At 37.4% G+C, this 25,193-nt stretch overlaps 1 protein-coding gene across 2 annotated transcripts; it reads right to left on the bottom strand.

The window, feature by feature from the left end:
* Nucleotides 1-1,482: 1,482 nt before the first annotated feature.
* Nucleotides 1,483-23,531, bottom strand: cwf19l2 (CWF19 like cell cycle control factor 2). Of its 2 annotated transcripts, XM_055028542.1 has the most exons (19): nucleotides 23,425-23,531; nucleotides 21,953-22,063; nucleotides 21,327-21,449; nucleotides 20,933-21,043; nucleotides 20,643-20,762; nucleotides 20,280-20,373; nucleotides 19,071-19,189; nucleotides 18,346-18,841; nucleotides 17,937-18,147; nucleotides 16,304-16,418; nucleotides 14,271-14,372; nucleotides 10,490-10,618; nucleotides 9,425-9,562; nucleotides 5,116-5,328; nucleotides 4,115-4,231; nucleotides 3,630-3,785; nucleotides 3,478-3,558; nucleotides 3,250-3,351; nucleotides 1,483-1,715 (listed from the first exon to the last, which is right to left on the bottom strand). In XM_055028542.1, the coding sequence occupies exons 1-19, from the start codon at nucleotides 23,515-23,517 to the stop codon at nucleotides 1,575-1,577; spliced, it is 2,772 nt and encodes a 923-aa protein (XP_054884517.1). In that variant the 5' UTR covers nucleotides 23,518-23,531; the 3' UTR covers nucleotides 1,483-1,574. The 2 variants fall into 2 exon arrangements, with proteins under 2 accessions (XP_054884517.1, XP_054884518.1); XM_055028543.1 differs by lacking the exon at nucleotides 14,271-14,372 and having other exon boundaries at nucleotides 23,425-23,526.
* Between the last annotated feature and the right edge of the window lie 1,662 nt (nucleotides 23,532-25,193).

The raw sequence follows: 25,193 nt of genomic DNA, 5'->3' as shown, positions 1-25,193 counted from the left end.
GCCGGAAAATCCACCAGCTGAAAATTAAGAAGTGGGAAGCCCTGGGGTGACTCGAAGCCCAAATCTTAATCTGTTTGATATGTCGTGACTTGAAACTGGGAGTACACACCAGAAACCCCTCCAACATGTCTCAATGAAACGTCAGGTGAAGTGCATTACAGCAGTACTGTAATCAGGCTCATAAAAATTAAGAGCAGGAAATTGTGTGTGTGTATCTGGTCATTGAGATATTAAATCTTAAGCTAAACAAAACAATTTCATATAATATAAACAAGCAATTTCCCCTGTGACAGACCACATATTTTGTGGTTGTTTCGTGCATATTTCCGTCATGATTTTCCACAAGGTCATTAATCAAATTAAATGCTCACTAATAAAAAATATATATGTTAGAGTGAAGTTACAAGTCCTCATCAACTGTCAACAAGAGAAATCGACGTGCCTGTTGACGGCTGGCGTGAACGCACACAAACAAGGCAGAAAGACTTCAAACTGCAGATATTAAGAGTGAAAGCACAAAGTACTTGTTGGCCTTACAGCTTAATGCCAGGGTCAACAGAAAAAAGGACGTGTGAGCGCGAGAGAGTCAGAGATGCAGACAGAAAAAGACGAATGGCTGACTCTGTCATAAATCCTCCCCCAGCCAATCTAATTGGCCATCAGCGTACATCACTTCACACCATTCTGTTGTTATTAACCATGAACCTGCATCCCCTACAGTACTTGTGTCATATAAATAACCTACATTGCTTGTCCACAGGACAGTGTCTGAAGCACAAGCAGGGTTAAAAAGGCAGAAATTGCAAGAGACTGTTTTTCTGCAAAATGGCAACCTTTCCACAAAGACATTTGCTGGAAGGGTTCTGACCTTTGAAAACACAAGCTGACAAGAGGAAAACAAAATAGGACAACAAAAAAAGACAGAAAAGTTTATAGGACTGAAAATAACATTGACATCAGCACAAAATAATTTTATTTTTAATTATTTCAAAAAAGATTGGAAAGTGGAAGTCACAGTCAACATATTTTATAACCACACAGGTCTGCATGTAATCCTCTTCCATCATTCACACCAATTCACCAACAGTCAGCTGCATCCATGCATCAAATGGGAGTCCAAGATTAAACCTAGAAATAAGATCAGCCTCTGAAGTTGTGAACTAATCAAAGAGCTAATATCTTTGCTCAAATTGAAAAATAAAAAAAGATGATGAGGTTGTATGTAAGGTCATCGTTTCAGATTGCCCCGGAGAAAAGGTGTGAGGTGGAGACAAATGCTTGTCGATATCCCTGCGCAAATTTCAGGGATGACACTTAAGCCTCACATTATTAAGTGACAGATGTGGAGAGGATAAGACCAGAAAGTAAGAAATTAAACTTATCGAATGGAGAGTGGGGAGCAGCAGACTGTGAATAAGATTTATGACACAGAGAAGCCATCTTTAGTTGGTCATATCTTATCAAAATCACAAAAACACAACGTTTAAAGTCATTTGATTTTCTTTTATTTAAGTAAAAATGTATTACATTGCACAATTAAATTCCTAACATCCAGGTAGAGCTGTGTGCTGCAGCTAGACCTCAGTCTTGGTACAGTCATATGGTTTCCACCACTGTGCAAACTGCAGGACTTTTTTTCTCTGATCATCAAAATTTTCTCTGATAAGCTTTCTCCAGCGTCGTGGCTCCAAGTCCATCATCCCTCCAACAACTTCCTGTGATGGAAAGAGAGGTCAGTGCTTTTAGATTTCGCTCAATTTAGTTCAATTCAATGTAATTCATCTATACAGTGGTAAATTCAAAACAAATGTTACATCAAGGCACTTTCTGAGATAAACAGTTCCAACTCCTTTCCAGAAGCATACAGAGCGTTTCAATCTTAGTCAAAAAACAACACAGTTAAATTCCCTTGTTATAATTTCAACTGCTAAGTGATTTATGAGTTTTGATTGCATCAAATCTATCCTTGTGAGAAAGAAAACGTTCGATACGATTACAACTACAATCATTCCCTCCTCTTTAAAGAAGTACAAAAAGCTTAAGAATAAATTGTTTATTATATCATCTAACCTCTAATTCTAACTTGTAGTTTATTAAAATGTGTAAATTTTTTCTTACATCATAATAGTCCTATTCCAGGAGTTTTTCTGGACACATAAGAATTAACACTTAAAAATGACCATCTACCATTTTTGCCTATCAGGCTCTCTTATCAATCGCATTTTGAAAAGTGGATTACATGTCATGTCACGCAACTTCTAAATTCTGACTATGCTGAAGGAGTTTACAAGCTTCAGCGAGATGGGAGAGACTCTGCAGACAACAACTGTTGCCAGGTTGATAAAAATGATAAAATCTTGGCTAGAGTTTGAGGGACTCCAGGGTCAAGTGTAAGAAGGTTTTGTGGTCAGATTGAACCAAAATTGAGTTTTCAGGCCATCACACAATATGCTATATTTGGTGGACACCAAAGACTGCACATCATCCCCACAGTCAAGAATGGATCATGATAGGTAAAAGAGTAAATAAATGCAGCAAAATATCAGAAAATCCTGGCATACAATGTATTTACGTCTGCAAGAAGGCTAAATTTATTTTCCAGCAAGACAAAGAACTGAAGCATCCTTTTAAAGCTACACAGAAATTGTTTGAAGACAACAAGGTGGATGTTCTGTCAAAGCCAAGACCTCAGTCTCATAGAATTTGTGGCTGGACTCCTTCAGGTTGCCAATCTCCAGGCAACCTGAAGGAGTTTGAACAGTTTTGCAAGGAAAAATGAAGTAACATTGCAGCGTCCGGATGTGCAGCCTCATTGAGACTCATCCACACAGACTCTGTACTGTTTAAGGTGCATCTGCTAAATACTGATTCAATGGCGTGACTGTTATGCAGTCACTTATTCTGTTATATATTTTTATTTAGGTGTCATTATTTTGTAAAATTTTGATTTCACTTTAACACTAAAGACTATGTTTTAACAAAAAAGCTGAATTTTGTTGATTATGACTGATTCGTAAAGCAATAAAAGAGTAAAACATCGAAAAAGGCTGAATACCTTTTTCGGTACTGTATAGACAAACAGCAATTAACGGTTACTACTTCACAAAAACTCTTGTTTTGTTTGTTTTATCTCGTATCCATACTAACATGACAAACTCAAACAGACTTGACTATACCTGGAATAAATAAAAACGAACTAGAGATTATGTAACAATATAAATGATGTTTAACAACATTCATACAACCAACCTTGCCAAAGTAATGAGGAAACTTCTGTTCATTTTCAATGACATGAGCAAATCCTCCCTGCAATCCAAAATCTACAGCAAAGTATGGCAGACCCTGAGGGACCTAGAAAGACCAAAAAAAAAAAAGTGAAAAAAAAAATACAGATGAGAAAAACTTGGTCAGATCTGAACAGAAAGGGAGGGGAATAAAGATAAAAGAGGACAAGGAATCAAAAGGGAAATGACATACTGCTCTCCGGATGTCTTTTGAAGAGAGGTCAACGAGTTTCTTGTTCATAGCCCACTCCTCGTCACACTCCATGATAGCTTTCTGAAAAATAACAACAATAATATCACACCTGAAAAGCACATTAGAAAACTAAAGACGTATCTTACACAAACCTTAAAGTATATGGGTGCCATGTCGCCCAGCTCTTTGGGCAGTGGGATGCACTCTAGGACCATGTGTTGTTTTCTGCGAAGGTTCATGTATGTTTCCATAAACACACAGTCAAGCTCTTGGGACTCAAACATTCGCACCAAAGCACGCCGGAACAGCTGTGGAGAGACAAACTGAGACTTTTAGGATAAAGCATCACTTTACGACTGGCTCAAAGTCATGACAAAACGTGAGACTATGCAGAGGTTAAAGTGCATCAAAAGGAATATTTATTAACAGAAACAACAATGGATTGTGGAAGTCAGTCTCAGGGGAGTAATGCAAATGCTTGGATGTGTTGCATGAGTGCGTATGGAAGTGCTGAGGTGCAAACAAAGAGGAGGGGAGCCGAAACCTGGCAACAACACACCACAAGTATCAAACGAACGCCAAATAAAAGTCACTACTCTGACTTGAGAAGGTCGAATTGGACCTTTAAATGCCAAACCTGCATTTCTGACCAGACATCCTCATCCAATCCGGTGGCGCAGGTGTGATGCTGAAGAGGACAGATGAGACAGTGGCCTTCCGTCATTGACACTCCTGCAGGCAGGCTCAGGTACACCTGCATTAAAGATGACGAGTGCGTGGGTAGTGAGTGAGTGCTGAATGACAAATCAAAACATATTTGAAACTATCTGGATAGTAATTTGAGAAAAGAATTTATTTTGGTTACAGCTGAGAATGCTTTTGACAAGTTAGTATTGTTCTTAAGGATGTAAATACTGTATTTAAATGTTTACCCATTTGTGATTTTTAGAAATAGAATCATTATACATGTTTTTCCTGATATCATGTAGCCCTATTGCAAAATTCTTAATCTTTTTTACTAAAATTAGTAACTTTTGGTCATACTGAACCCAAATTTAGGTGTGGGCTTTGATTGGGCCATCTCAGACTTTTCTCCAAGTATTGTCCTATACCTATATGTAGCTCCATTCATCTTCATAGCAGCTCTAACCAGCTTGCTCATCCATACTGAAGATAAGCAGCCCCACAGCATGATTATGTCCCTCCCTTGTTTCATGCTAAGGGATTGCGTTCGCAGTCTTAAATTAAACATCCTCCACAGAGACGCTACTTAATAACTAGGTTACTTCTGCAATTCATTGAATTGGATTTAATTTAGAGGCAATAAGATTCATTGGGGTGAACAGAAAAGCATGGAAGTCTTAAAATTTTAATTTCTAACAGAAAAAAATTGAAAACAAAGAATCTTTGTTTTTTTGTTTTTTTTTATCTTAAAAATATGAGCTAATTTGATATGGACAGTGGCAAAAATACAAATAAACCCCACTGAAGTTTGAGCTGCAACATATGATTTGAAGAAATTTATGGTGGCAGGCGGAAACTGCAAGGAGCCACAACTGTGTTTGCATTACAGCTTGATTAAAAAGTCAAAGCAATACTTTCCACAGTCCTGTATCGATACAGACAGCCATGTCTTACCTTGCTCCCGATGGCCACAATAAGATGCTTCGGGAGCTCTTGGCTGCTGAAACAGTGAGCACATTTCTCCATGGACACAGCCAGCCGTCTGCTCTCCCCAATAGCTCTGTTCCTCATCCTGTCCTCGTCCCTTCCCTCGCCCTCCCGCTGAGCAGCGCTCGAAACAAACATGTCGTCCAGTGTGTAGTTGTCACCGTCTGTCTTTCCCATCATCTGGACAGAGAACAGAGGAAAAAAAAATAAAGTTCATTTCTAAAAAACAAAATAAAGTGATGATTTATCAGCTGAATTGTTGTATTGTTTTTCCATTAAGATTTTGTTTTGTTGTTGCAATAAAGTTAGTTAATTAACTACCTGTAACATATCTGAACTGAAGAGAAAGCCATTGTATTACCAAGCAAGGATGCAGTAAAAATAGCACTAAAAGAGCGTTGTTTTAAAACGAGTCTCATAGAGCCAATGTTACGAAGCGAGATGCAGTGTAGCGCCTGAGTCTTGTCACTATGGTAACCAGGCAACAGGTTGGAATGCGTGTGTGTGTGTGTGTGTGTGTGTGTGTGTGTGTGTGTGTGTGTGTGTGTGTGTGTGTGTGTGTGTGTGTGTGTGTGTGTGTGTGTGTGTGTGTGTGTCTCTGTGTAGGAGTGAGTGTGAGTTAAAAACTGGATTACTTTAGTGACAGTAGGTGGGAATGTATGTCTGTGGGTGTATGCGACATATTGAGCATAATTAAGAATACACCCATACACCATTGTTTAAAAACATACCATATTACCAGTTTCTATAGAAATGCCTTTACACAGACTTCCATGTTTGCCTGTCTACAACAGAAACCCTGTGAGCCTTCACCTAAATGTTTCTTTTACAGCAGTCAGCAAACAACACACATATTTCCAGTCCATTTGGAATACATGTGAATTTAACAGCTAGGTATAAAGAAAAATAACTCAATAAAATAACCTCAATAACTTGCAAAAAGAAAGAAAAACAGAAGGAAAGGAAGAAAAACACATGAAGGTAATTTTTTTTTTTTTTTAACAAAAGAACTGAATTCTGGAAATACAAATTTCTTTTACAATTGTATCATTTTACAGTCTGAAATTAATAAGAAAGCCAAATCCAATTTCACATTTTTTAAGACATCATAGGAACCCTAAGTTCAGTTAATTTTTCAGTAGAACAACCACAATAAATATATAGAACAGCTATAAATTGACACGCAAGAAAAAATGAAAAATAGCAAAGAAAGTATGGAAAGGAATTTATAGTAAGTCTTTTGTCTTTTTCTGTATTTGTCCAGTAATTGAAATATTTAAATACAACCTCATCCATTTCCAGCATTTGCAGACTGTATATATGAGAAAAGGTTAATCCTCTATGTACACAGGAACACTCAGTCCACTACAGCAGGTATATATATATTCACATTATATTTTAGTCCTGTGAGAATTAAAAGAAGACAAGCATGCATCAAATAACTTTTATATTGTAAATCATAAATGGATGGAAAATGCAAAATAAGTAATAATTCCCTAATAATGGAACATTAGACAAACAAAAATATATCCAGGTACATTCATTAATGAACAATGCCAATGCCATCACAGAAAATGCGGGGATCAATAAAGTAGAGGAAAATAAATGTCAATGTGTTTGCTCCCTTTTAATCTGAGACCAAAACAAGCAACCTTTCATCTGCAGCCATTTTGTTTTCATTCAGTGGCTGCTTTGATTGGTCTTGCGTAGCCTCCATACAACTCCAGCCTTCCAACACAGAGCACATGGGACGCACCATTACAAGCAATCTGGCTACAAATGTGCCGAAAGATGGACAAGCGTAGAAAAACAATCATAAGGGAAGGAGAGCAGTTGGTAGAGAAACAAATTAAAAGGGAATGGAGAAGCAACAAATACCACAGGGCACAATAATATCAGAAGCAAGAAAAACAGAGGGAAAATTGTGGCAGCAATTAGGAGAAAACCTCAAGAAAATGCTAAAAGGTAGAGTGGAGAAATGAATTTGCAGCCAACAGCCCCACAGCTGCAGCAAGACAATAGGGGACGTTACCATTCACAACACTGATAATCTGGTTTGTCCGAGTTTTTTAATCTCTTAAGCCTCCCCAAAATTGCTGCACATATTGACATGATGGCGAGGTTTGCAATTTGATGTGCTGAACAAAATTAGAAATATACATAGAAACTGTCTGCTTATCTGGATCAGAGAAATTTCAGCTTGACCAGGTCCTACTAGTGACCAGCTGTACTGAAACTCAAACATCTGACTATTTTATGATGAGTAAACACACCATACCACAACTGGTTAACTTTTTTTTTTTTTTATCCAGGTCAAATAAATAAAGAGAAGAAATTTGTTGGAAACATTATTCATATTGTGAGGTAAAAAAAAAGACAACTAGCAAAGAACATAATGTATTTAACCAGTTGTTCCTCCATTTAAAATAGGGAAGATGAATAAAAAAGAGCTAAATAATGTTTCTCGTAATGCATAAAAAACAAAGTGTGAATAAGTTCACGTTAAAGACTCACAATAAATTTAATATTTAATTCACCTACTTTTTAAAAAAGTCATACAAATGTAAATTGAATTTGGAGAAATCTGCTTTTTCTTTCCCAAAGAAATGTTAACAACACTGAGGTGAGTTGGTTTGAAGATGTATAGTTGGCTCAGCAGACACACAAATACATTTAAAAAGGACATTAATTTACATAGGTCAAAGAAAAAAAAACACATTTCTTTTGTAACATTGATAAATGACTAAGAATGTTAGAACAAATACTGATTGATTAAACAAAACCATTTGAAAAAAAAAGAATAAAGAATGAGATGATAAATAGTAGAAAAGAAGCCTGGGGAAATAAGAGCGTCCGGTGATGCTAGAAATCCAGTTTTCTCTCTCTGAACTCATCAATCTATAGTTATGATTAGCAACTGTATTTATAGCAGCCCTGCCATGGTAACTGTAGATGTATTTTTAGTCAACCTTTATAGGTGCAGAATGCCTGTTCACTAACACGCATGAATGTGTAGCTGAATAGAAAAAGGAGTGTGAGTGAGTGGAAAAAAAAAAAAACAGCACAGAGATTAAGTGCAGTTTTTAATACTCTGGCAACATACCCATCCAACTGTTTACTGAAAATTTCACTTTGTCAGCACCAATTTGTCGCCATTTACAAACTGAACAGAGGGAGAAAGTAAGCATGTTTCAAACAGAAGAACCAGGAAGGATGTGACTTAGATTATGAAGAGGTTTAATCTGTCAAACTGCTGACAGACTCCCAGACACACCACAAACAGCCAGTACACATCTACTCCTGCATGTCTGTTTTAAGACTTAGTGGATGACAGTAGGAGCCAAACAGAATCACAGGCACCAATAGAGAGAAATAAAAAACCCATAAAAACTGATATGTGGCACAACAAAAAGCTGAATGTGCATTATGGATGTTTTCCTGGCTGGTATGACAGAGTAGAAAGCTTTATATGAACAGACAAGTAATTAGTACCTAAGCTGAACTCTTCAACAGCACTAAATAACACAAACAACTGCATTAAGTAATTATGTAAAGAGTAATTGGAAATTGTAAGTCCACTCCAAAGTTCAGTAGTTTGTAGTAGTCCTGGGTTCCATGGTTTAAAAATAAAATCTTAGATTTTTTCATACCAAATTCAATTTCTCTCAAGTCGGTCTTTTTGTCTTAGCACAAATCTGTTAGAATGCTTCAGGGCAGCAAATTGTCAAAACACCATAATGAAGATAATTTGATAAACAGCAACTTGATCATTGTTTGCCTCTTACATTTTGGGAAAGCAGGGTGTATTTCTTTTGACTGTACATACAGGTTCAGTACACATCAATCCTCAAATCTTCAGACATGTAAAAGAAACTACAGGGACCCCTCAGGAAAACACATCTTTAAAGCAGCATGGTTAGAGGCAAGAAAATGACAAGAATACACACTGATAGCTCCAGGCTGATAAACACTCTATGATATTTGTTTTTAACTTATCTACAATAAAACAAACATAACTGTATGTGTTCTGCTGGTTCTCTTAGCATTACAATATTTTTTTTAATGATTCAAACGGCCCAATAAGATTTACATTCTCATAATTTTTTCCAAGACCGGAAAGACTAAACCCTGATTAATCACAGCAGTATTTTTGTTTACAGCTACATAAATGAATTGTGCAAAAATGAGTTTATATCTTTAAGTCTAAAACCAAATTCCAGTTGGTTTAACGTGGCTCGTATCAATCGAAAAGGGATTAATTCAAAGATTTGCTTACCTTTGCTGCCATACGTGAATAAAGGGCATGCTGATCTTGTGCAGTGCTCATCTTCTCCCTCCTAACCATCTCCTTCAGTCCGACGTTGTCGTCATCCTGGAAGTAGCGAACACGCTCCCCATCAACGTGGGTCTCAATCTGAGCGAGAGGTTGGAATAGAGACAAAGAAGACAATTTTGATGAGGGAGTAAAACACTGGAAATAAAACAAAAGTCCAATTCTTCTTATGTAAATAACAAGGTTTTTGATTAAAGTATGTCAGATGGGTGAGACTGTCTGGTACAGTACTGACCTAAAGAACAGGGACTTCTTTGAATCAATAGGCAACTTCTCATCGTAATGGACAAGTCACATTTGAGGTACCCCAAGGTTCAACCCTGGGACCCCTCCTATTTATTACCTACATGCTCCCAATAGCTCAGGTTATAACAAGACATATGATTAAGTATGATAACTACGCAGATGATACACAGCTCTACATTATAATATCACCAGGTGAATCAGAACACCATCCAAGTTCTGAACAGATGCTTAGCACATACAAATGTCTGGATGTGCAAGAACTTGCTCCAGGTGAAAAGAAAGAAAATCTACTATTTAGAGTTGCTTTTGATTCATAATAACTGGAAAATACATTAAATTAGTCTGAATTGCAACTTTTCATTACGTTTTCATCACTTCTCTTTGCTCTGTCACTATATTGTGATATTTTTTTCTGTTTGTTATTTGATTTATGTTTTTGTTATGTAAAGCAAATTTGAACTGCCTTATTGCTGAACTGTAAAATACAAACAAACTTGACTTGATGACAGACATACAATTACAGAATGGCAAATGTAGAGATATCAAGAAACAAACTGGGAAACACACACTCTGGATAGTACTGCTTATTTTACATATAATTCAGAGTCAAATAGATTTGCTGCTGTCTTTTCACCATTTAACAAACCTAAAAAACATAAAGTGATATTTTTATCCCCAATACGCATTTCTCCTGCATGGATATATTAAGATCACAATGTTACATTTCCCCACTATTCTACATTCATAACATATCATCTTTACCGGTTTCTTCTTCCGCCGTCCGCCATGGGGCTCCTGGGGTCCAGACGGACCCTTCACGGGCCAGGCCCGACCGGACTCATCCGTTCTGAACAGTAAAACGTCCTGGTCTTCTCTTGACTGACTACCAACCTAAAGAAAAATCAAAATGCACCAGGTTACAACGTTTCTGTTTAGTAACTTATCTTTCAGCATTTCAAAAGAACAAAAAGGAGACAGAGATCAGAACTTCAAATATTATTTTGAAAAGGTAGCTTCAATGTGAAGTTTGAATAACTTTAAGAACATGCACACCCAGAAAAACACACATTACTAAACTTTTAAAACACATTCAACCAGGGTCAAAGTGGTCTAAAATTGTTACAAAATAACTGGAATTAATACGTTTTCTCTTTATTCAACTTGGAAAAAATGCAATTTGTAAAAGAACGCAAGTCTAACTTACTCTCCTTAATTGAGATGTTCATATTCTGATCTAATTTAAGCTTCACTATGAATATAACTGAAACAAAAATAAATTATTTTTAAGGTTTAAAAAAAATCTTTTACTTGATTTGTAAAAGAAACACATTTACGGCCTTTCTCTGTCTCTCAAACATTCTTCCCTTTGATGGAAGCTGCAAATCAGAAGAAAAACGGCCTTATGTAACAGCAGTTGGTCGGGTAAAAAGTGCATGGAGCAAACAGATAGATGCGTAAAAGGGAGGTGAGAGCAGCAAAGTATGGGAGGTTGTCTCATAAAAATAAAGCTGTAGAGTCATAAAAAAGGCACAAAAGAACATTTTCTGTACTTCAGTCAGACCTTTCATGGAGAAAAGTTTTCAGAAAAAAAGAGCTAGACATTGAGCACTGAAGATGAGCCAAAAGGCCTCCAAAATAAGACACATGTTCAGTTTTAAACTGAACACAAATCAACAGACCTCCAGGCTATACTGAACAAATACCTTACAGCTAATAGGGAAATCAAAGCCTAAGGATTATGACATGTCAAGTGAAAAAGGTCTCTACTTTATACCTTTTGACTGGGAGAGGAAAACTATTGCCCTCCTGCTGTAAATGAGATTCTTACTTTCAATATAAAGGTCTAATAACATCATTACAATTTTTTCTGTGTGTTTAGAAACATTTCTCCAGCCTCCTGGAAAAGTGCTCCATTTCTCGGCTCTTTTAAACAGCTCCCCACACTCATTGGCACCCCTAGTGAAGACATGTCCAAGAAGCTTTAGAAACAAATTTAGATTTTATTAGCAAAGATCTCACACTGAAATTTTTATCACCCTTCTACCAACAGTGGCAACTGACCAGAACGGAGTCCTTCCCTGTAACATTTCACATATCTGGAGTACACAGAGAGGGATCTCTCCCACACACACGCGCACAGGTTTTTATATAGGGTTTTTAGTAGGCTGGGAGGGAAAAGATAGAGGTTGGGACATGTGAACGCCTTGTATCAATTTGGCCGGATCTTTGAAAACATTATCAAAGGCTTTTAGGAGATCCAATTTCCGTTTTCTAAGAAAGGACACGAGATCTCTATTTTTATTGCTGTGGTGGTTTAAAGTGCCTGTGACAACATTTAGCCTTGTAAGGTTCTCAGAGATTTTGGAAGACAAACACAGCATCACAGATCATCCAAAGTTCTTTATAGTGGCCATGAGGTTTAACATTCACTCTCTCTTTTACCCGAAACATCGGAAACCTTCTGAAAACTCTTGGACTAATCTGAGCAAAGCACAAAGGTCTGGACAGAAGCCTCAACAGCAGCAACAACCAAATGCTTATGCTCATGACAGCAATAAATAAATTGATGTTTCCTCTCAACTCCCAAACAACTCACTGTAGATACTGGCTGTTTCTCAATATGAGCCCTTCCTTGAGAAACATCTTAGATGATGTCACAAATACTGTTACAATTCTTCAATCAATTGCATAATTTTAAAGTTGCTCATCATCTAATATCATTTGTTGAGACACAAATAATTTCTAAGGAAATAGTCTTATATTCCTTTTCATTTTCTAGTAGATAACCATGCTTTACTGGTAACAATTTGGGGAAAATTAACAGAGTGGTAAACCATCATTACTTACTCAGTAAAGCTTTTATAAATCAATAATGAAAACGATAGTCCGTCATTTTAAAAGTTTTCTTTCTTTGTATCGACATTACTTCCTAATTATGTGTATTTGATATCTATCAAATCAACTATTTATTTTATTTGACTTTCTATTATAAAAGTGAAAGTAATCCCATGAGAGAGTCAAACTGGACCATTTATTGAAACTTTGTCATAGATCTTAGCTGAGCGGCGACATCATCAAGTACGCTCCGCTCCAACTGCAGAACTACAGACCTGTGTCCTTGGGCTCGGTAAGAACGGACATTCAACTGCAGCCAAGAAGATATTTACGTACTTGAATATTGAGAATGACCCATTGTCTGATGGTTGTTATAGAAACCAGTGACCCTAAAAGGCCTCATCCAGCCTTGTTTGTGGCAGTTCTGGTTGCTTTAAAATTTTTAAAAACTTATATCTTACTATTTTAGCTATCGCTGAGACAATGCGTTCGGAAAAAGTTACAGTCAAACCCAAAGATTTGAAGAAATTATTATTTTTTTGTCCTCCCTCTGTGACATTAAATGACAATTAACATTTTTAGGAAAGTTATGATGACCAAAATTATTTTTATTTGCTAAATTCCAGAAAAAATGCAAGAAATTAAAAATGTATTGAAGTCAATTAAGAGACTATTTTCTGTTTACTTTTCAAAGTCAGAAGTTTACATAAATTTAGTTAATAACAGCCCTTTAAAGCACAGGACATTGGAAAAACACTTTGGGTATCAATCCACAAGCTAAAGAAACCTAGCTAAATTTATTTTATATGAATCTATAAATTTACTTCATAATCTTTATTGTTTTCTGGGTTGGGAATATACTACAGCAATGAGAGTATTTTATTTCATTTTTAATATGGCGTCTCAATAATTGTGTCGGAAACGGTCTAAGTGATGTCTGGCTAAAAAGATATCATGCTACAGCTTCACAATTTTTCCTGAAAAACACATTAAAATGAGGAGACTCAACATTAGGAAGGCTCTGGTGAAAAATAAAGGGCATTTGCCGATCGTTAGGGGTTCACTGAAATGCTCAACAAAAGCAGTTTCAACCCAGACAGGAAAACAAGAGACCAAATTCACTCCAAACGGACTCCCTTTTAGAAGCAGACAGACATTAGAGTGGAGAGTTTAGTTATGTTTGAAGCAAAGCTTGCGTGTCAGGCTCATATTTTAACAGCATGCTGAGTGTGATTGATGCAGCAGTTTGTAGCTCTCATTGGATCTGTGAGGTTTAAAACACATATAGGTTTAAGGCTTTCAGATTCGCATTCAGAGTTTTAGCGGTAGTAAAAGATAAATCTGTGAGTGATGAGAAAGCTTATTTATTGCCTGTGTGTCCGTCTACGTGGTTGGGTAGGTGTCGGTTTTTGGAAGTGTCTGCGCATACGTGAGTGTTAGCTGATAACTGCACTCTGCTGGAAACAGAGTATCGTTATCAGCACAAGAAGCAAAAGCTCTAGGGAACAGCTTGCATTCAGAAATAATAAGGAGGAACAGGACACGTTTAAAAGAAATATGTCTTGTCTTTTATTTGACCCTTTTTGCATATTCTGTCATCGTCTGTATCGGTGGAAAGTTTTGCTTATCATGTTTTCTGATTCACAGCCGACCCATAAACACTGCAGCCAAAGTGAGTAAAAGGAGTCGCGAAGGGAGATTTACCAACCTGCTTCGACTTTGCTGCTTCATGTTCCTTCTTTCTGACAGCATGAATCTCTTTTGCTTTTTGAGCTGCTTCCAGCTGTGACTTCAGTTTCTCAACCATAGCCTGAAAACACACACACACATGCACACACACCCACACATACACACACACACCAATCAAACATAACAATATAGTTATCTTTGATACTAAATAGTGGGCAGATCACTGTATCATGGCGTAAACTACTAGAGGGCTGCATTGGTATCAAGCCAGTTCAGCCCTCTTCATATCGGACTAGAACCACATAGTGACATCAAAAGCAACACAGAACACATGTGACGGCTCATGTGAGAATCCCGACTGTTGGAGCATCCATAAAACATCCTTGAAGCTTTTGGCACTGCAACAATTGCATCCCGGCTTGCGTTGTAACAGGAAACTGTAACAAACAATCCACAAACTCAAGGAAAAGAGAAAACTAAATCCTAAAGACACAAAGGTTGGGCCTCTGAAGCCGACATAGCACAAAGATCTACTGCAATTCCCAAACATAACAGATCCCATCTGCACACATCTCCAAATTATACATATTATACATAGAGGCTGATTGCTGGGAGACAATGGGAAGCTTTATTTAGACATACGTTCTTCTATTTAATACCGTGTCCAAAAAGAGAGGAAGGCTGCAGGTCATCTGCACTCTGATAAGGTTTATACAATAACTTTATGATAGTCGCTGCTCAACCCAGTCCTTGAAGCCAATATGTGAGAAGCTGGCACAGTGATAATAGTTTGTAATATGGCATGTCATACCAAGCACACATGTCTTCAAACGGTCATGGGAATCCTGGACATAGTATGGTTGTCCCTCCCTCAATGTGAAGGCTGACTGAACTAGGTCAACTGAAGACCACTGTTGTGTTCATTGAATCGTTTGTTTAACAAGAAGCAACAGTGATGCTCGAAATAAAGAGGGAAAATTAGATGTGCACCAATAAATCAGCCAGCTGACAAATCGATGATTGGTCAATATTTCTTTTTCCACTAATCTTATCTTCCTCAGTAAAGGTCTAAAACTCAACCACTGTCCTCTTCTGCTGTTAAGCAAGAGAGGTTTGACGAATAGATCCACTCACCAGGTAATGTCTGCCCATTCTCGGTTAACAACTGTCACCCCAATGTGGCCAGTCAGTGATTTTCTTGCTTCATTTAGCAATATTTTAGACAAGAAAAATCAGAATGTTAGGCTTTTTAAAGATCAGTAATCAGCCAGAGAACTGCAATCAGTGAATCCCTAATTATCAGACTAAAAGAGGCGACTACCATCAGTGGATGGTATGCGCCAAAAATCAATACAGAAGGTAGGATCCAAAATCTCTCAACAACAATAAGAATTCGCTATAGAGCATCCTCAGACCAGGATTTTCCCTATAATGATAAAAAGATTTTCATATACTTTGGTGTACTCTAAAAAAACACAGATAACCTTCCTTTCATCCAGAACTTGAACACATGTAGGGTCAGGAAGAGGTCAGCGAACATCTCTGCAGACCACACACATCCTGGACACAATCTGTTTAGACTTTTACCCGATACAGAGAACAATTTGCTTAAACCAGCTGCCATAGAGATAGTTTTTTTCCCCGGACTGTCTCTCTGCTGAACACCTTACTGCCAAAATAGTCTGCTCTTGAACAAATACGTGTATTTACACAATCACATTTGCACTGCCTCTCCCCCACTTTTTATTTCTAAAAAATAAACAGCTTCACATAATATTCTTTATTTTAGTCACCTGTAGTTTATATATTTATGCTTTATGTCTGCAATATTTTGAGAGCTTGAAAATCAAAGTCAAATTTGTTGTTTATGTTCGCAATGTCATCCAAAAAAGCTTTGTCTGATTCTTTTTAATGAGGACAGAAAACAAGTAGAGAACGCAGATAAAATAGAGAGATTATGAACATTTGAAACAACTGTGGCACAGCTTGTTCTCCATTAAAGCTCTTCTAGTGTTGCAGTGACCAACATCAATAAAACATTTTAAAACTCACCGTATTTCCCATGATCTCTGCCTTTATCAGCTTTGACCCCAGTTTGTTCATCTCTTCCTCTGACAGCAGTGGAATCTCTTCCTCTGCCTCCTCCTCCTCACTGTCATTCTCAGTCCTATGGAAACCGATTTAAAAAGAGACCAAAGGGCAAAAAGAGATCAAAAATAACATTGGATTACACATCTGCCTTGCTGACTCAGAAACATTCCCCCCCCCAATAGTCTTTCATTCTCAAAATTGTTTTTGTGAACTTTTTAATTTAACCGTTTAGTTGTTTGCTTCTTCGCCCACTGTTCATCTGATCTGATCCATTTGAGTTGTCGGGCCCCTCCAGCGATAATAAGAGCCTTTGCCTGGGAAGCGTCGTTCTACGCTATTACACCCCTCACAGGATCATTTCCGTCTGCTCCCACCATATAGGCTCATTTCACGCTGCAGGGGGTTCTGACTGCACGTTTACCAAAACAACTTAGTCTAATGAGGCGAAACGTAGAAGATTTCACAAAGCAGCGATACACTGACATCTGGCCCACATGTAACACCAGCACACCATGAAAACCTGAATCATTACTTTTTATTTTTAGGTTGGGTGTGTTTTTGCTTAGAAATGTTATTGTCATTCTTATTTTTACCTTTAAAAGGTCGGTAAGCCAGCACTGCAATCATCTAAGAGAGCTGAAATCTGTGAGCAGCAGAGCATTTTTACGTTGGGGGAATCCATGACCATTTACTTTTGCAAAAGAACTCAATGAAATAGATGAGTTCACCATGAAAAGTCACTAAATTGGTACATAAGAATAAATAGGTGTGTGATTACTTTCTCAGCTCATGCCATGAATCTGGCCTTTAAGGAAAAGAGGCAAAAAAAAGCAGTATTTGAAAGAGAGACAGTAAATGTGTGGAAGAACTCACTTCGGTCAGATCAGAGCAAAACTGACTTTATTAGACCCATGCAAAATGCCACCTAAAACACTATCCCCATGCTGAAACATGGTGGTGGCACCATGGTATGGGAATGCATTTCTTCAGCATGAATAGGGAAGATGTTCAGAGTTAATGGGAAGACAGATGGATGGAAGAAAACTTATTAGAGCTGCATAAGTCTTGAATCTGGGGGTTCAACTTTGAACAGGACATAAACATCTGGCCATCGAGGCAATAGATAAGTTCAAAGGGGATTAATTTTCCTCCTTTAAATCACGAGAGAAGAATTGTTTTCTGCAGCTTTCGATCCAAGACTTTCACTGAGGAGCTGTTCTCTTTATCACTGATGAGAGAGTAAAGCCTGAGATTAAATATTAAATCATGGAAATCTTCTAAGTGTTAAATATTGAGCTCTCTTTTGAAGCAAAGTTTAAAGTTTTTTGGTATTTTTACTACATTTTCTTCGATTTCCTCTAGAGCACATTGGATTATATGTATGAATTATACCATACAACTAAAAGTGCCTTGATTTGCCCATTGAAGTGATAAAATGACCCAGCTGCAGTCCTGACCAAAATCCACTTAAATATCTGTGGCAGGACTTAGAAATCAATATTAAATTGCTCTCCATCCAATCTGGCTGAGCTTCAGTTATTTTGCAAAAACAAATTAGTAATGATTTCAGTTCAACAAGCAGAAAACCTCAGACCTTGCTGATGAAGCAACATGAAGAGTGTCTCCGGTTCCCTCTGGCTGGATTTTGTTTTCTTGAGGAGTTTCAGTCCTGTCGGGTTCCTGGCCAGATGTGCCGTGTTTTTTCCAGGCTTGAATACCGCTCTGCTTCTGGAGAGAGTCTTCATCGTCAGCGCTCGGTTTCAAGAAGCCGACGGATGGCCGAGTTGGAGGAGGACGCTGACGAGCTGCACAAAAGTATAAAAAGTATAAAACAGACTGAGACACTTGGCATGATTAAACTGGAATAAAAAGTTAGCTTTCCTCTTTATTTCTAGCTTTACTGTTGCATCTCGTTAAAACATTTAAGAGGCAATAACTTTGTTTATCTTAAATGAATCGATTTTTAACAGGATTCTATCAGACATCTGAAAAAAAATACTCACCTTCAACACTATCATCATCCTCTGATGGTTTGAGGAAATGAGCTTTTAGTGAGCCACGAGAGGAAGAGCGCTGATGCCAACTCTCTCCAGATGATGATGAAGATGCTTGCGTGCCGAAGTCTTTTTCTTTTTCTCTATGCCTGTCCCTGTCTCGCTCTCTGTCCCTATTTTTGTCTTTTTCGTTGTCTCTGCCTCTGTCTCGTCGACTCTCTCTTTCCCTCTCTCCGTCTCGGCGTCTGTCATCCTCTCTTCCTCGATCCCTCTCCTTCGGCTCTCCCCTCCTGTAACTCGCTTTTTCCCGGGGTGACAGGTCTCTTTCACGTTCTCTCCACCGATCTCGATCTTGCCTATCATCCTCTCTTGCTCTCCACCTCTCCCTGTCATCCTCCTCTCCTCTCCTCCATCCTTCTCTCGCTGAACTCTCTCTGTTGCCTCTACTCTCACCATGCACAGCTTTCTCAGCGTCTGCGAGTCTCTTCTGAAATTCCTCCATTGACTGATAAAGAAGAGACACAATAAAGACTTTAAATATTTTTGGAGGACATCAAAAAGCTTTTCATACAATGTTCAAATCTTTCACCTCAGCTATAAAACCACCTGCAGATTGAATGCAGCTTTGCTACTGGTTGGCTGATTTTTAGCTCGCTTTAAAACTTTAGATTTTCCAAAGTGCCGACTAATTCGTGCCTGTGAATGTATGAGAGTGTGTAGAAGTCGATCCTCACCCCGTATCTCTGAGCTACAATATCGCTGAGGCTACGCTGCTCCCGTTCTGCTTGCTCCTTCATCCTCTGGTAGCTCTTCCTCAGCCAGCTCAGGCCGCCATCGTTCACTACAGGGCCTGCTGGAATAAACGGAGCAGAAGCATGAATATCCACAAGAACACAAATAAAACCTTTTTCATACCTGCTATTATTTGTGTGATATTATTCTTTTTCCATTTCCCACCATACCACACTAAGGCCACTTGATTTTATGTAAATTAGATCTAAAGGAGGTTAATTAGATGCCACTTCAGGAGAGGATGTATCAGCTATTCCACCTTAAAATGGATTAAAGGAGATTATGCATGGAGCAATCCAAAATAATCCCAAAAATTGAATTACCTCCTATTCTGTAGTTTCAGAAATTTAGGTCGCATACCCATATTTGTGTATCTATAAATATGGGGAGAGAACTGAAGTGTTTGCTGCATTATGGGAAAGAGTGAAGTGAGAAAAATATTGGCTGCTCTGACTCACTAGCGCTGACAAACATTTAAAGTAAAAATCAACTAAGATCAGGCAAATTTTTGGATTCCCTGGGATTGGGCTTTGGGAAAAGGTGTATAGCTAAACATTTTATCTTAAACAAGCAAAGTTAAATATGTCTGGTTGTATCTCATTTAAGGAAATAAAACATATTTTACAACTGATTACAACACTGTGACAGCGTGTTAAAAATATAAAACTAAAACATATATTTAATATAAAAGTAAAAATCATACACAATAAATAAAAACCAGGAGATTCCAAACAAACTTCTTTTTTTTAATTTTATAAAATTAGGATAAATATATCTCGAGAATGAAAAAGCGAGGCGAAAATATACAATGCACGACATGCCATTTTTATAGACAAATCTGTCTTGAAAATGTGCAAGTATTTTGAAAAGTAAAAACTTCCATTTCTGAATAAAGATTAAACAAGTTCAAAACAGAGAAGATTATTCTATATAACGGCAAGGTTAGTGGAAAACTGAAAAAAGAGATGGAAAAAAAAACAAAAGGTGATTACAGGGAATTAAATAAATGTGACTCATTGTTTCTGTGCAATGCCCTGTGAACCACATCAAAGACCAGAAGCAAACGGAAAACCATACTTTTTTCTAATGTATAATTTTTGAGAATATTGAGTGAAAAAGAACACTACAAGAAAATAAGCGTACTCTGCTACCTTTCTTTGCTGCAGTATGAGTGATGTCCTCTGGAGGCAAACCAGTCCCTCCATCTTTGCAGTAGGGGTTTAGCTCCAATTTGTGCACACCAGCCTGGGACAATCAATGTTCCAGGCTTTACAAATTTGTAAATTTGTAAATACCAAATTTACAAATTTATGCTTATGGAACATGCTTATGTAAACAATTTATTCAAAAGGAAGCAAAAACAGCAACATGAACAACACAATGACAAAATGGTGTTTTCCTCAATTCTCTTTAGCAAACACAAGTCAACACTCCTCAGTCTCAAATGCTTTTGGTTCATCTTAACTTTTTACAGCAAAAAATGAAGCCAAACCATTAGTAGAACAAAACTGCACCTGCTCAATGGCCTGAGCCTTGGCTCTCTCTTCTTCTTTCTGTCGGTCTTTCTCTGCTTTTCTCTCCGCAGTGGACGTCGTTTTCATAGCCAGGAAATCAAAGGTCATCCACTCGTCTCTCTTTGAGATGGAGACACAATCAGAGAAAAAGAAGCTGAATGAATTACTGCCATCAGCAGAAAAAGAAAGAAATATAAGTTGAAAAGGTAATAAAATTTAGAAATCACCAGGGACCTGGTAATGACTTCATGACAGTGTGTAAGCTCCTCTGGAGTTTGTAGTAAACATACCTGGATATTCTCTGCTGGGCTCAGGTCGACCTCTGAAGCCTTGGGCTGCACTGGAACCTTCCATGCTTTCGCAGGCTGAGTCTGAGCCTCAACCCACTCCTCCTCTGAGTCCTGAAACGACAGCAGGAGGGGGGTACAATAGTAACAGCAAACCAAAATGCCAACCATGGAATTGTTAAAAAGAAATCACATAAAGAACTGCTTTAGAACTGCTAAAAACTTAAGTTTTTAAATCAAAATAAAATACACTGCCACCGTTATTAATCACAACAGTCTGGAAGAGCCTAAAATATGTCAACTGCGGCATAACTTTAGTCCAGAAAAGCTGAATTCCCATCTCTCTTTCAGGAGTAAATTTTGTTCATATGTCTCAAGCAGCAGTAAAAACAATTACCTGGGAACTTTCACTGGAGTCATTTCCTTCTTCTGCTTTCTTCTCCTTTTTGACTTTCTTTTTCTTCTCTTTCTTCTTCTTGGATTTTTTTTCTTTCTTCTTTTTGCTCTTGATGGAACCCTCCTGTTGGGTGTTCATATTTTGCTTTAGTTCCTCTTTTTTTGTCATTTACATTTATAGAACTGTCAGACACAAAAGCAAATATAACAGTTAACAAGCAATATTTTGCATACTAAAACTACACTCAGATAATGCAATAAAGATGTATTTTTTATACATTGTGCAGTGAAATATCAGCGCATTAATAACACTGGCTACACAACAACAATTTCTGACAAATGAATGTGAGGGCAAAAAAACCCAAAGATGGTTTGAAGTGTAGTTTCATGATATTTTCTTGCTTTTATTTTCTGTCCAGAGATCCTACCAGACCCAGTCAGATTGGATTCAGGGTAAACACTTCCAACTCATTAACCCATACTCTCAGCACTGGACATCATTGCAAAAGATGAAAACAAAGCAAGTTGATTGTTTATTGGAACAAAACACAAGCACAAATCATTTTTGTCATTTGCATATCTGGGAAGACAAACTGATCTAACAATTGGCCAAGTGGTTATCCTTACTTCCTCTATCTGCTGCAGCCTCTGGTCCACTTCAGGGAGAATCCATGTGTCTTCCCCTCTCAGCCTCTTCAGCTCCTTTCTTCTCTCTTCTTTCTCGTACTGCTGCTTTGCCTGAATTGCGTTGGGGGATGAGAGGGGAAATTATAGCAGACACTAGGTGTTTATATCAGTATCCAACATACATCCCTAAATAAGAGTAGTTGCAACCAAGAATTCAGTTACATATTCTTTGTGCAAGTCTGATAGACCAGATTGCACAAAGAAAAGCTGGGTAGATGAATCACTTTTAAATAGAGATGCACCATTAAGATGGCAAGAAATCATAGTCGGCCCATTTTCTCTTATTTCAAATCTTTGTTCTTTTTTTTTTTTTGCATTAAAATCACCAAATTTATAATAAATACATTTCATAGTAAATATTAGCCATCAGCATGTGATTTGGTGCTCTTGTTTACATTTAGGAACCTCAGATAAACGTTACTGATTTGGTGGATTATTCAGGGTGACATTATAATTAATTCATATTATGGCAGATTTAAAACTACCTGTATCAGAGAACCTGTAGTACATTTTTTCTTTTTATGTTATAATGGGAAACAAATTGGAATTAGTCAAATTCACCATTTGCAGATCAAACTTTGAAGAAAATGCTATTAGTCAGAAAAATGCTGAGTGGCGCACTCTACGACTGAATGACATTACATTGTAATTTGTGAGTTGTTGTTGTTGCTTATTTATTTTCAACGGGAAAATGCACATCACATTATATGCCAGAGATAGCCACAGAGGATGATTCTCATCTGTAGCCCAACCAGATGAAAACTGAGCTTTATAGTCCCAAGCTTATTGTTTAGAACCCAAACAGTTAGCATCAATAAAGTCTTAACTCATTTTGAGCCAATCACACTTGAGCCTTAGTTGGCAAAATTCGATCCCTGTGGCACACCTGAGCTGAACAGATTAAGGCGTTCACAGCCCTTTAATGTGCCTCTACAGGAAGCAGCTATTGGTTTGAGAGGAGTGTAAACAAAGCTGCACTGCACACAGATAGCCTTTGGCTGTGAAGCTGTGTACATATGTGATTACAGCACTGACACCGGCCACGGCATCAAGCTGGCACGATGGATGAATGTGGCTGAGGCATAAAACAAACGTTAAAATATAGGAACGGCTCTGCTATCTGCTTCATTCAGTGTTTAGATGGTAAGTTCCTTCCTTTAGTCTGGAGCTATCTGCAGATCCAGACACATACAATGGTTAAGTCACACAAAAACTGTTAGCTTTACAGGACAACGGAAAATTTCATAAAATAGACCCCACACGTCAACGTTATGGTATCGTCGTAGTTATTAGCCGTGCTAGCTGGTTAGCATTTATTCGAACAATACCGATATGGCTTAAACAGTACATGTGTGAACGATATAACTTTACTTCAGAGAATGTTGCTTTCCCTCTGCGCTTGCAGCTTTTACCTTGTCTATAGCCTCTTGTCGTGCCTGGCGCTTCTTTTCTTTCCTTTCTTCGATGTTGCTGGAACTCTCAAAACTGACCCCGTGCGTCGCCATGACGCTGTCGTAAATGTTTTTGTCAAACGTCGTGACGCGTCGCGCTTTACGTTAACGGTTGACCTGTGGTTGTTGTAGTTGAGGAAGACAGTCTTAGAGCCTCACAAAAACAGACACGTGTTTGGCCACCTTGTAAAGATGTGCAACAAGGTTTAAAATGAATTAATTCTATATTCACCTTATTTGGTCCTTGTATAGTGAGTGTGGTTAGAGACTTAATTTTGCCTGTGTCACATCTTATTTGTACCCCAGGGAAACAAATTCCTAACGACCATAAGACCTTAGGAAACTCATCACAGGCTTAGAAAAGTAAATTAAAGTAATTTACTATATTATATATATTTGTTACATTTGTTTTAATCAGATTGTTGGGGTACAATCTGATTAATACAATGCTGCTTTTATGTGTTTCAACGGAAATGACTTTCAGGATGGAAATTTGATAGTATTTGATAAAAAGAGGGCCCTAACTTTGCATCTTTGTGTGGTAAAAAAATTATGAGATTGATAAAATATCACAATTCTCTCTATTTTAGTAAAATATTATATGGCTATGCTCCACTTCTTTTACAATTATTTATTCAAAAGTTCATCAGTGAGTGAACAAGGGCAGGTCCTAGAGTTTTTAGGCAAACTGCAGTTGATTAAGCTACTTTCTCCTTTATCATGCATTTCATACTTGGAATACAATTCCAAGTAACATCACAAATATTTCCATTTCTATTTCATTTAGAAAATATCTTAAAAATGAGCTTTTGTCAAGCCTAAAATTTCAACATTTTCAATAATGTGTATGAATTTTATGGTCATTTTATTTTTGTATTTAGTAGTGTTATTTTGTGTTTTCATTGTTGCTTTTATAGTATGTTTTAACATCAACCTTCCAATGAGATTAGAGATGTAAATTAGTCCCTTGGAGATAGCCTTCTGTATTTATATGTAAATTGTTATCAATACTTTTTGTGCTATTTAAACAATATACATAAACTTGATATTTATGAGCATCAGTAGGCTGCACTCTGTGCTTACACCCACAGTCCTGAATCCTAGCTTATATTGCACTTCATAATGATAAAAGAAAATGAAAATTACTGTTGAGTCTTTGCCAATCTCTTAACAATTTAATGGCAAGCTGTTGTGTAATATGTTCCTCTACATTTCATGACCTTCCTAAAATAATGGCCTAAGTCACTTTTTCCTAAAACTGACTCTTGCCTAATCATCTCCTGGCAAAAAAATAAACAAAAAAAGCTTTTTTTTTTTTTAGGAAGATGACAATTTTCCAAAAAGCAGCTCTAAAGTTGGATTTCTGGTTAGAAAACGGAAGGTAAATTTGACAACAATCTTGTATTTTTTAACATTTTCTTACATACTCTCCTTCATCCCAATCAATATAAGCAACTGGACCACGTATAATTCAGACTCAAGATTAGTTTATGTCTGTTGATCCCAGAGGAACTACGAGCTTCATGGGTGATTTGACCTGAGCCTGATGACAAAATACCCTCTTGCTCCAGAAGGGCAAAGCTGGGACACACACATCACATTGTATTTGTGAATACCCACATAAGTAATGCGTGTCACATTTTGTACTCACAATTATATGTATTAAGATTAACTTATAAGACAAATGCAATCCTATGTGACCATTTTACTTCAGACTATGATTTGAAATA

Source organism: Poeciliopsis prolifica, unplaced genomic scaffold (assembly GCF_027474105.1).
Source record: "Poeciliopsis prolifica strain line A6 unplaced genomic scaffold, Auburn_PproV2 SCAFFOLD004, whole genome shotgun sequence".
NCBI classification, from domain to species: domain Eukaryota; kingdom Metazoa; phylum Chordata; class Actinopteri; order Cyprinodontiformes; family Poeciliidae; genus Poeciliopsis; species Poeciliopsis prolifica.
Note: the sequence above shows the minus strand (reverse complement) of the source record. Positions and strands in the feature narration are given on the sequence as shown.